The sequence below is a fragment of the Mangifera indica genome, chromosome 5 (assembly GCF_011075055.1).
Source record: "Mangifera indica cultivar Alphonso chromosome 5, CATAS_Mindica_2.1, whole genome shotgun sequence".
In the NCBI taxonomy this organism is placed as follows: Eukaryota; Viridiplantae; Streptophyta; class Magnoliopsida; order Sapindales; family Anacardiaceae; genus Mangifera; species Mangifera indica.
The window spans coordinates 6,753,086-6,765,515 of record NC_058141.1 but is presented as its reverse complement, the minus strand read 5'-3'; the positions used below and the strand labels follow the sequence as shown (position 1 = coordinate 6,765,515).

Here is a 12,430-nt window from a genome sequence, read left to right as displayed (position 1 = left end):
CTTATACTGTATGTATAAATAATAATCATAATTTTATATATAAATAATAATACTTTACATAATTAAATATTTTTTTATTTTTAATTATATTATAATTATTATTATTTAATATAAAATATTTATTATTTATACATATAATTTTATTAAAAAATTAACCTTTTTAATTAAATAATAAAATTATATATACAAATAATAATTTATCATTATATAATTAAATATTATTTTATTTATAATTTAAAATTATCTAAATATATAATAATATATTATTATTATAGATAAAATTAATATACTCAGACACAAAATTCTATCCCTAGTTGGTAAGGCTGTAACTAACACTAACTGTTCTCACCTGACACGTCATGGCAAATTTCTGAAAATCGGATGATGCAAAAAGATTTTTATTGAATGATGATGTATGGAAATCAGAGTCAATAAAAAATTTGTACAGAAATTTGGTAACATAAATGTCATAGCATTATTGTTTAATTAACAAAGGTAAAGTCAAACGAAGCAACAATTGGTATAAAAATTTATATCGGTTGAATTTTTTCAAATAAAAATAAATTTTTATATGATATTATATTAAATAAATTGATAAAATAATAATTAATAAATAAATTAACACACTTGTAAAGCCTTTCAAGAAAAAGACCTGATCTGAACTTTCCCATTCTAAAACTTTAATTTAAATTACTTAAATAATAATAATAATAAATAAATGAAGGCCAGAAAACTTATTCGAATAAAAAATATGAGGTTTTTTTAAGTTTTTTTTATTTTTGAAAATCTTAAACATCTATAAATAGAAAATTAAAATTAACAGTTTTAAAAATAAAATTATTATTTAATCTATAATATTAAAAATAAACTAAAATTTAATCTCATTTTTCTTTTCCTAAATCTTAAAAACTCAAAGTTTCCTCCTAAGCCAAGTTTGAAAAAAGACAATTTCCCCTTATGGTTTAATTTTCAAATCTTCGATGCCAAATCCTACAATATCGTTGGCCAAGAATATCTTCCGACGTCTCCTCTTGCTCTAGCAGCCAAGTTTCTCTTATTTAAAAGTTTGGATGATATCGATTGATATCAAAAAATGCTCCCATCTTCATCGAAAAAACGAATATGAGAGATTTGTCTTTGTTAGGAAAGATGAAACATCATCTTTTCCAACGAAGTTAATATCTCTTTTTTTGGACAAAATATTGTCTTTCGGTTGGGTTTAAGACTGTCGACTAGAGAGAGAGATGGTGAAGGAGTGAAAGAAGATGTCGTCAGAGAAGCGTCAAAGATGTCGTCAAATAAAAAAAAAATCCATTAGAGAAAAATTACTACTTTTTAAAATTTAACTTAAAAGAAGAAATTATTATTTTTTAAGATTTAAAAAATAAAAAAAATTTGTTAATTTTAACTATATATAAGTTTTCAAAGATACGGAAACCTAGAAAAACATCGTACTTTGGTGGGAAACTTTAGCCATAAATGAATGATGAATTAATTGACGTAAATTTTATAACATTTCAGTTCAGGCAGCATTACTCTTAAACAAATACCAACGCTTTGGCGGGAAATTCAGGAGTCAATAAATAACACAATCTATCCCTCTCCATAACAGATTTCTCCTTTCATTCTTCGCATTTTCTTGAATTCAACTCTGGCATATTTCAGGACCCTGTCCACGTAAAAATTTCTCCTTTCATCTGAAACATTCTTTGCAATTTCTTCACTGTAGTTCGGGTACTCTCTTTCTTTCCCTCTGCAAAATTAACGTTTTTACTTCGAATATAAATCTTTAATTAGTTGTTTTAGCATTTCGTTTCCTTTAGTTCTTTCTACTTTCTTCTTGAAATTTATGAATGAATTTATTCAAAATAAAGGTTTGATTTTAGTGAATGTGGCGTGGTTGTTGTGGGTGATCAGATTAAATGGAAAAGTTAAAAGAATGGGATTACAGGGTAATTAAGAAGATCGGAGAAGGGGGTTACGGGGAGGTGTACCGTTGCCGTCATCGGAAAACAAAGGAAACTTTTGCAATTAAGATGATAACAATTAACAATATAGTTGAAGGTGTCCCAAGCCAAGTAATCAGAGAAATCGCTCTTCTCAAGGAATTGGATCATGTCAATATTACCAGGTATTTCTTCTTTCTTACTCTCTATTTTTAACTTATTCATTCAAGAAAACAATTTATCTTTACTACTCGTGAAAATGAAGATATAGTGTGATTTGTTAGGTTAGTCGTAGACTTTCCGTAGTTTAAAGTTTATGCAATTTATTGAAAGATTGATCGTTGGTGAACCATTCTTTAACTAGGATTATGATCTTTTGGTATCAATTAATTTATCCTCTGAATGTGTAAGCGAGTTTTTGAATAACATTGTGGCCTTTTGGTTTTGTTGTTGAGTTCTTAAGATTTTCCATAGATTATAGTTCATGGAATTTAGTGAAAGATTGAGAGTTTTTTTGCCAGATATTTTTAAGATTTGACATCTTCTGCTGTTGATATTGTTTTATTCAATTGAGTGTCTTGTTGCAGAGTCCTATGCATTTCTGATTTCTAATTTATTTTTCTTTATTTCATCAGTAGAGTATTGAAATTCAGATACAAAACACGCAGTTTCAAACACTAATTTTTGGATTTTTGAAACTGTAATTGGCTATAACTGGGAATGTACTTGTGTTTTAGTTTCACCGTTTTAGTATTGTTCGGGGTTCAGTAAGCAATAGTTGATGTATCCTGATTCAACAATGTAGTATTTTGCACCCATTCTTTAGATTTTTGTGTGAAGTATCAATAATCTGTGCCTCTTTCCTTGATTAATGAACTGATATATGCTGTTTTAGTTTCTTAATTGTAAGCTGAAATGAGCAGAATCCTATTTGATTGAACGAAGCCTGCTGCTGCGATTACAAGATCATTGATTTGGATGTTGATAAAAGAATAACATTTGGATGTTGACTGCAGGTTGCTGGATGTATTGACCAGTGGGAATTATGTTTATCTCGTGTTTGAGCACCTAGACCTTGATTTGTATACATTCATTAACAAACGAACTACTCCTATGAACACCTTCATGATAAAAGTAAGCAAGACCTTTTCGTTTGATTATGTGATTCAGTATGGTTGCATTGTATAGCTTTAGAGCCAGTTCTATTAAAAAGCTTGTGGTAAGTGCTTAGATGACTTTAGAAAACATGCTTTCAAATTTACTTTGTTTTTATACACATTGTATTAATATTGAACTTTGGATGGAACATGCTTTGAACTAAATTGATGTTTCCCATGTTATATAAAAAGCTTGTGGTCACCCATTGCATGGATCTCTCCCAGACATGAGACTGTATTTATGTGTTAGGCATAGAATGTGAAGACATATCTATCGTGCAAAAACAAAACTGAAAATAAACTTCATTTTATGCTGGGCAAGGTAAAAATGATTTTCATTCTTCATCTGTCCCTTTGCAGGCTATTGTGAAGCAAATTCTTATTGGTGTAGCACATTGTCATGCACATAAAGTTCTCCACCGAGATATAAGACCAATGAATATTCTGATAGATCTCAAACGCAACATAGTGAAAATTGCAGATTTTGGGCTGTCCAGAGGATTTGATGTTCCTCTTAAGGAATTTTCTTTCCATGTATTGGAATTTATCTCTTGCTTGCACTTTATTGTTCTGTTTTCATTTCTTTTAGAATTTTATTGAGAATTTCCATTTCTTTAAATTGTACCCATAAGAAGCTCGTATATTTTAAGTGGTTTTTGGAAACGATTATTTCTTAGCATTATAGTTAGGCATGCGTGCTAATAGAATTTGTGGTAAAAAAATGTTATCTATTCCTCTTCCCTGCTACCTTATTTACAACAACGTTATCTTTACAATTAATATGTTTCACAAAATACCAGCAACAGATGTCCTGAACCAATGGTTTTTCTTTTATTTCAACTGTGCATGCAGGAGACATTTTCTTTCTACACTGCACCTGAGCTGCTGCTTTGCTCCAGGGAATACTCAACTCCAATAGATGTCTGGGCTGTGGGATGTATATTTGGTGAGATGTTACTTGGAAAGCCTCTTTTCCCTCACAACAGTAGCGAGGACCTATTGCTAGGCGTTCGAAGGTTTGTTTTAGAATTGAGGAACTACCTATTTATGTGCAGCTTTCTAAGTGTAATCCTGACATGATGATTCTTTTATGAAGATTCACAGGAGAATTGCAAACGGCAACTGATCCTCCTGCATGGCATCTAAACAATCTTTCTGTAAGAAAATTAAGCTCTGAGAATGGTTTTCTTTCCTAGTATATATAATTTATATGGCTTATATTGTTTTCATCTTAAGATTATTCAGAAAATGTTGGACACTGTTCCAGATCTTGAACCAGCTGGTTTTGACCTTCTTTATGTAAGTCTCTGTATTTCTTTTGGGGAGGTGAACAATATTTATCTTAAAAGCTTGGCAATCTCAAAATGTTAAAAAGTTATTAAGAAAGTTTTTGTTGCCAAATTACTGACTGATATTAAGCATTGTGTTTAAACCAGGGGATGCTTAAATATGATCCAAATGAGAGAATCACAATTAACAATGCAATTAGGCACGAGTATTTGCAAGATGTTGAGATTGTGCCATTGGAAACAGCTCCACCTCCTAGGATCACCAGGCTTCTTGCTGCTTTCCATTGTCCTGGATTAAATACCAAAGCAGTTAAGAATAAGAATGTGAAAGATGCTGAGATTGTTCCATTGACCACCAGGCTTTCTGCTGCTCTTCAGTTTACCGGAATTATTAGGAAATCAAGCAAGCCCCCCACCTCGTATACTTCCCCTTTCTAATTAACTCAGTTGCTAAATGCATAACTCTGCCAGCAACTCTTGGACTAATGCTATTATTGTGTTGTTAACTGGTTGAGGGTACTTCCCTTTATGAGTTGCTTTTCCTTGAAGAAACTTCACAATAATCAACAATTTATCAATTGTTTTCCTTGTGGTTTCCAATTTTCTAAAAAATCCCCCAAAACACATTCGAAATGTCTGTATTTACATTAACAAAGCAGTTATTGTTATAACAAAAACTAGTTGCATCAGTCTATCTAATTTCAAACGCCATGGGATTCTTAAGCAGTTATTGTTCTTCCAACTCACAATATTAATGTCCTTGTTGGTGCTACTGTTTTTGTTATTTATAAGGTGAAATGTTTATGCCAAGGCTACAAATCTAACTGGTCTTGAATGATTTGCATTGCATACCATAGAAAACCATTTGGAAACATAAATCAGTGTGTGTGTGTGTGTGTGTGTGTGTGTGTGTGTATTTGCAGACTATAGAGGAAGCATAACTTTAAGACAAGTAAACAACTTGGTTCCAGCAAATCATTAATATTACAACATCAGCAAAAATACTTTTACAAAGCTATTTCCAAAGACTAAACAAGTGGAATGCTTCAGCATGTTATCAATGCTCACCCTTATTGAACAAACTAGACAAACCTGCAAATAAAGAGAGACTCCTAATAACAAATAATGATTTCAGTAAGGACTTCTCCCAGATGGAGAATACATTAATCCTCATCCTTAACATGCTAATCAGATTATGAGAAAGAAACACCTCTATTAGTCCAAACACACATTGTAGAGTTCACCTTTAGGCTTAAGTCTTTTTACTTTCTTGCTAAGATGTCTTTATTCACTCCATTGTATACTAACAATTCCCCCATAACCCAACCAATCCCATCCTTCTATAAGTGAAGAACACAATCACATGCAAGTAAATGCCCACATGGACAACTAATCCCCATCTTCTACAAAAGAGAAGCCTCCCTCCCCACCTAAGTAAAATCTGTTGTTTGATAGGAATTCATGTCTATTTGATGCTTTAGGTTCCACCTTTCCAATCAGAAAAGGAAAGAACTTTAACACCATCAGAGACTCAAGTGATTGTTACCATAAGTTAGATTTAGGCCACCTAAAGTCAAACCAACTACATGGGATTCTAAAGATAGTTCCCTTTCTCATTCTGCTATACAACAAATGGTTTGAATTTTAACATTTTTTATTAGCACTAAGCCTGCAAATAAAGAGACTCTATTAGTAAATAATGATTTCAATAAGGACTTCTCCCGAATGGAGAACACATTAATCCTCATCCAGAACATGCTAATGAGATTATGAGAGAGAAAAATCCCCATTAGTCCAAACACACACATTGTAGAATTCACCTTTAGGCTTAACTCTTTTTATCATCTTGCTAAGATGTCTTTATTCACTCCATTGTATACCAACAATCTCCCCAACTTACCAAAAAAACAATATTATGATTGACATAAAAGAAATATTAATTAATTTGTTTGAAAATGATTGATGCAATGCAATTGAGATATTGAAAATAATATTGAAACATTGAAATTTTTAATACTTACTACTTGTTAATCCAAAGTCTTCGCAAAATTTAGATGAGAAAACTTTAAGAGAATTTTTATTGATATCAGAGGAAAGCTAACACAAAAGACTTGGTTCTCTTCTGAGAACATGCATGCATTTATATTATAATTTTGAGCTATTGAAGAAACATAGTCAATATAGATTTTGATTTCTTTACATGAATTATTGAACTTTTACAGGTGAGAATCATGGCTTTTGCAAGGATCTTCAGCTTTTGTAGGCGAATATATGATTTTGTCAGAAATATTCATTTTTGCAAATTCTACTTTTGAAAATAGCCTGGTATAGCAAAACACTCTTTGAAAATTTGTAACTTTGTAGAAGCATTCATTTCCTCAACTAACTTTGGTGACTTTGGTAAGAAACATGCTTAAATTGCATTTTGCAATTCTTTATGAAACATGTTTTTCTTTTTTTTAACAAAACTTTGTCCAGAGAATCTTGTGTTTTTCTCTTATCTCTCTTACTTTCGCTTGTTGGTGAGCTAGATGGATGTCACATTCTTTGAGTAAGTCTGAAAAGGATTTTGACCTAATGGGTATTATTTGAACGAGTTCAAATGACGAAGGATTTTTGCAGAAATATTGCAACACCAAATATTCATTAAAATTTTGGGAATCTGCCAGGATTTTGAAATTTATATGTTGTTTGTGCAATTGCATGCACCAACATCTTAAGCCATTGGCTTTTTAGGTAGTTTGCCTTGATTGAATCATTTTGAAAATATAAAATGATTTTGTAGTAGTCATTCTCATTGCTTTAGGCATAACTGACTGATGAACTTGAACTTTCGTTGTTTGACTCTTCATCATCCTATAATTGGGACAACAAATTTTTCAAATGAAGTTTAAGTTCTTATTTTGATTGGGTTCCAGCTAGTTTAGATAAAACCATTGATTTGCTTTGTAGAAACTTGGCAATTTTTAGGGTGATTGCATTTGTCATTTGAGGAGTGTTTGACAAATAAGATTGGATTTTTTCTTTGGTTACATGGGAATAATCATATTTTTTCCCACCATTTGACTTTGAATTTTCTTCTTAAATGGGGAATTTGGGTGCTTGAGCCAACAATTTCATAATCCCATGAATGAATCAATGAGAGATGGAATCTATAGGAGAAATGAAAGTTGGTTGAAAAAAGGCTTCTTTTTTATGACATTTGAAATTTGATTTGAAAATTTTATAAGATTCTTAGATAGTTTCTAAGAAAATTTCTTTTGAGGCCAAATAACCTCTACCATTGGATAAACCAATATGAAAATTTGAATATTGTATTCCTTTTGAAATATATCATCCAAGAATATCTGAATTGATTATTTTGACAAAGAAGTGAATATAGTCATGTAGTTTGGTAATCCTAGTATATATAACCAGAAGGGTCAAACATTTAAGAAAATTTTTTGGTTTTGAAAGATTTTTATCCCAATTAGAAGGACTGAAAACTTTCATAATGTGTAGATATGAATGAGCTAAAAACTTAAGATTTTCTTTGCTTTAATAATGTTTAAATTCACAAGAATCAAAGTCTACTAAAATGAATTCAAAAAAATTTTGTGTTTTCCTTAAATCACTTGGGATGTAATGAAATCCCTCTAAAAAATAATTTTTCATCAAAAATTTTGAATCTTCAATTTGAAATTCATCTTCTAGGATTAGGATAGTTGTTGATGGTTCTTTTGAAAAATATTTTTGTTCGAGTCTTAGGGTTTTGAGAGGAGTTACAACAACTTCAATTTCTTTGTTTTTTGACAAGGCAATTTTAATTGCTTATTTCATATCTTTAAAAAAATTATTTTCAAGAATATTTAGATTTTTAAAAATAATTTTGAAAAATTGTTCTAAATTTTTTTTTTCCTTCAGTATTTTTCTCTTTTTTACAATGGCCAAAGTCATTTCTGGAGTAGTTAGAAAGATTCTATCCAAGCTTAAATTCTTTTATCTTTGGAGCTGAAAGAAGAGCTGGTTGAGACAATGTCTTTTTGCTTTTATTCTTCTTCTTGGGAAATAATATCAAACCAGATTTTGGTGTTTTGGAAAATTTGGGCATCAAATGTTTACGATTGTTTTTTAGTAGAGGAATTTTGGGTGGTATGGTGTTACCTCCCTTAAAAAGAAACCTTGGTGAGAAAATCAGGTAAGGAATTAGCTTCCCCTTTGATATATTCAATTTCAAAATAAAAAACACACATAATTGTTTGTCATAGTGCAAAAATTTGTTTTGATGCAATATTTTGAACATATTTTTGTAAAACATTTTTTGCAGCTATACAATCAATTTGTAAAAGAAATTTTTGATTTAATAAATCACTTTGAAATTTTGAGATATATAAGATAATGGATAAAATCTCTTTTTTGATAGTAGAGTAATTCTGTTGGGTTAAATTCTAAGCTTTTGACATAAATTGAACTATTTGTTCATTCTCATCTTTCAATTATTTTAAGTGTAACATTCCTAGTCCAATACTTTGACCTTTTGTCAAGATACTATCTACTTTAGATATATAATCTATCATAATTTTACTTATAAGTTTTGCAACCTAAAAACATTAATAACGGAGGGTAAGTCATCAACTTGGTAAGTAGAAGCTAAATATTATATATTTAATTTGAATATTGATAAAGAAAATCAAATAAAAGAAGATCAAACAAAAGTAGGTCAAACAGAATGAGGTGTTTAAGCATATAAAATCACGTATAACTGATAGATTATTTTAGAATTTTTCAAATATTAAACTTAAGTCAAAATATATTTTAAACTCGTGTCACTTGTAATCCTGGTGATCCAGCCAAAATTTCATAAATATGCACAATAGAATAGATAATCCAATTGGACTAAATTTATAGCTTGAGAGTTCAGAGTATATATTCAGACACTATGGACAATGAGTTAAAACCACATATATACAAAGTTTCAGATCATAATTTTACCATAAGTAATTTTATTTCAATTACTACTAAAATAAATTTGTAAATCAATGTCTAAGTAAATAAAATTTAGGTAAAACAAAAACATGTGTAAAAATATTTTATAACTTACAAAAGTCATTATGTATAAACAAATGAAATATCTCTAATATATAATTTACGATATATTTAAATGAAAACAATTATATATAAACCAAAGAAATATTTATATTATATAAACAAAATTTTTGGATAAATTTTTGGGCTTAATAAAAAACATTTATAAAAATATTATATAGCATACGAAAACCAATTTTTTCAAATTTGACTATCATTTCCAAACATTTAACATTTATATGCATACAAAAAGAATAATTTTCTATTTACCTCGATTAAAAGCAAAAATCTATACAAACTTTTATACATTCTAAGCAACTATGCACAACCTACTCGGATCTTAACCATATTCAATGAATTCAACTTGTATTAATAACCCTTAAAAGTATCCTTAAGTTCTATTGAAAAACCTCAATTTAAAACTAACTTCACAAATTTTAAAGATACTCAAGTGAATAACTCTATACCTAACTAACACATGTTTACACTGTATAACTTTTGTTCCATGAATTTTATAAATTTCTATACAAACTGAAACATTACAAAACTTTGTAACAACAAAGAAGACAGAAATGGTTTATTAAAAAATATTCAACTTGAAAAGAGATATAAAACTTCTCAAAAATTACTTCCTTCCACAGCTTATGAACATTGTCGATAGTATTTAAGTTTGATAGCTCAAGCGTCTATTAATTTTATTAAATTTTTCATAACTCAAAAAAATACGAAATTTCTTAGATATAAACATGACATATTGATGGTTTAAATAAAAAATTATTAGCCTGAAAATAATTTAAAAAGCTATGTAAAACGAATTTCTTTCACAAATCACTATGTAAAATGAATTTTTTTCATAAATCACTAACACTGTCAAAAATCTTCTAAATTGGATACAAAATCTTGTAACAATTTTAATAAATAGTATACAATTTATAAAATTGTGAAAATTTCTAGAATAGAGTTAGACATGTAATTAATTTATAAAAAAATATATATATTCAAGTAAAAAATAATTCAGAAAGCTCTAAAAACTAAATTTCGTTACCGGTCACAAACTGTGCCAAATAAATTTCAAGTTTAACACTTAATACTATAACAATTTTAATAAATTATATTTAATTGATAAAATTATGAAAATTTCTAGAGTAGAAGTAGACATATTAATTTATATATAAAAAAATTCAAATTGAAAATGTTTAAGAAAGCTATAAAAATACTCTATTCTTCTACTAATCAAAGACTACAAAAAATTCTAGATTTAACACTTTAAGAATTCAGCTAATTTTATGCAATTTTTATAACTTATAAAATCATAAAGAATTTATAAAATGGCTAATAATACTTTTTAACATCTTAAAAAAAATTTTTGGAAATTTTAAAATATTCTAAACCAACAATTTAAATTGACAAAGTTAATATATAAACAAACTACTAAAAATCCCAAACTTTTATAAAATATAATTAATATATAAAATAAAATAGAATAAAATATGTATAAAAATTTTTTTATTAACAAATAGATTTATTCAAGGATAACATATATATTATAACTAAAAATCAAAAAATAATATATATTTTCTTTTGTTTATTTTACAAACTAACGGAATAAATAATGTACAATGTAAATTAGGACATGTTCTACTCTATAATAGCATAATTGAATTGTAATTCTAAAAAAAAATCTTAATCCTCAAATCATATAAATATATATATATATATATATATATATATATATATATATATATATAGATAGAGAGAGAGAGAGAGAGAGAGAGAGAGAAATATTGAGACTTACCCTCGTGAGAGACACTACTCTAATAACACTGCTTTACTATTTCAAGTCCTCTTTCACCAATTTTTTTTTCCTAAAACAAATATTCATAATTTGTTTTTTGCTTTTTAAGAAAGCTTAGGTTGTTTGAAAGAAAATATTATTTTTTCTATATAAGCTTTCAATAAAAAGAGGTCACACTTATTCTTTAGTTCAATGACAAATATTGGTAAGTTTGACTCTTATCCTTATCACTAACCAATAAAATACCTTTCAAAATTCAAACTTACCTTATCCCTTTAAAATTTAAATCTTGTCCTAAAAAAAAAATTATCCTATTTAAATAATAATACTAATAACAATAATAATAATAATAATTAAATGTTGGATAATACAATTTTCGTCTCAAAAAAAAAAAATTCGTCATCAAAATTAATACATACCTTATGCTTCAAAGAGTTGAGGATACTTCTTTTTTATTTTAGTCTTTTATTCCCACGTGACCTCTTTTACTAAGTGATTTCTCTAACATACCTTTACCAATGGGATAACTCTAGTCCTAAAAAATTACTCCTTTTTATCAATGATTTCCAATGTTTGCTTTCCATACAACAAATCCTCAGAAATTTTGATTAGTTGATAGTCTAAAACATGGGAAGGGTCAGCCAAATATTTCCTTAACACCAAAACATGAAACACCTTATGAAACCTTGAGAGACTTGGTGGCAAGGTCACACGATATGCAACTACACTAATCCTTTCCAAAATTTCAAATGGCCTTATAAACTGAAGGCTTAGCTTCCCTTTCTTTCCAAACCGAAAAACTCCTTTCCAAGGTGACACCTTTAGAAAAACAAAGTCCTTAACCTCAAACTCTAACTCTCACCAACAATGATCAACATAAATTTTTGTCTACTTTGAGTTGTGCAAAGCTTTTCTCTAATCAACTTAATTTTATCGAATGTAATCTAAACAAGCTTTGGTCTTGGCAACTTCCTTTCTCTAACTTCATCCCAACAAATAGGTAATCTACACTTACTGATGTATCTCCAGCCACTTCAACATTTTTAGCCCCCAAGTTCTTAGCCATGCACCACTCAGCCCAAGCTAATGAAGGGAATGAGGGAAAAGGTCCATGCAAGTCTAAAGAACATTTGCCATCTCCAATTTGGCCCAACTTTACTTTTGGGTGCACTCTCATTA

The 12,430-nt window shown here is 28.8% G+C and overlaps 1 protein-coding gene and 1 long non-coding RNA gene across 4 annotated transcripts; one reads left to right on the top strand and one right to left on the bottom strand.

Moving 5' to 3' along the window:
* Positions 1-1,570: 1,570 nt before the first annotated feature.
* On the top strand, positions 1,571-4,977 carry LOC123217497 (cyclin-dependent kinase A-1-like). 3 transcript variants are annotated; one of them, XM_044638558.1, is made up of 8 exons: positions 1,573-1,734; positions 1,918-2,131; positions 2,963-3,080; positions 3,464-3,637; positions 3,956-4,119; positions 4,200-4,260; positions 4,349-4,402; positions 4,540-4,977. In XM_044638558.1, the coding sequence occupies exons 2-8, from the start codon at positions 1,923-1,925 to the stop codon at positions 4,828-4,830; spliced, it is 1,071 nt and encodes a 356-aa protein (XP_044494493.1). In that variant the 5' UTR covers positions 1,573-1,734; positions 1,918-1,922; the 3' UTR covers positions 4,831-4,977. The 3 variants fall into 3 exon arrangements, with proteins under 3 accessions (XP_044494494.1, XP_044494493.1, XP_044494492.1); XM_044638557.1 differs by having other exon boundaries at positions 1,574-1,734; positions 4,340-4,402; XM_044638559.1 differs by lacking the exon at positions 3,464-3,637 and having other exon boundaries at positions 1,571-1,734; positions 4,340-4,402.
* A 360-nt stretch (positions 4,978-5,337) lies between these two features.
* On the bottom strand, positions 5,338-6,505 carry LOC123215581. The gene is made up of 2 exons (XR_006502118.1): positions 6,414-6,505; positions 5,338-5,484 (listed from the first exon to the last, which is right to left on the bottom strand). It is a non-coding gene; the product is annotated as an uncharacterized LOC123215581 (long non-coding RNA).
* Positions 6,506-12,430: the final 5,925 nt, after the last annotated feature.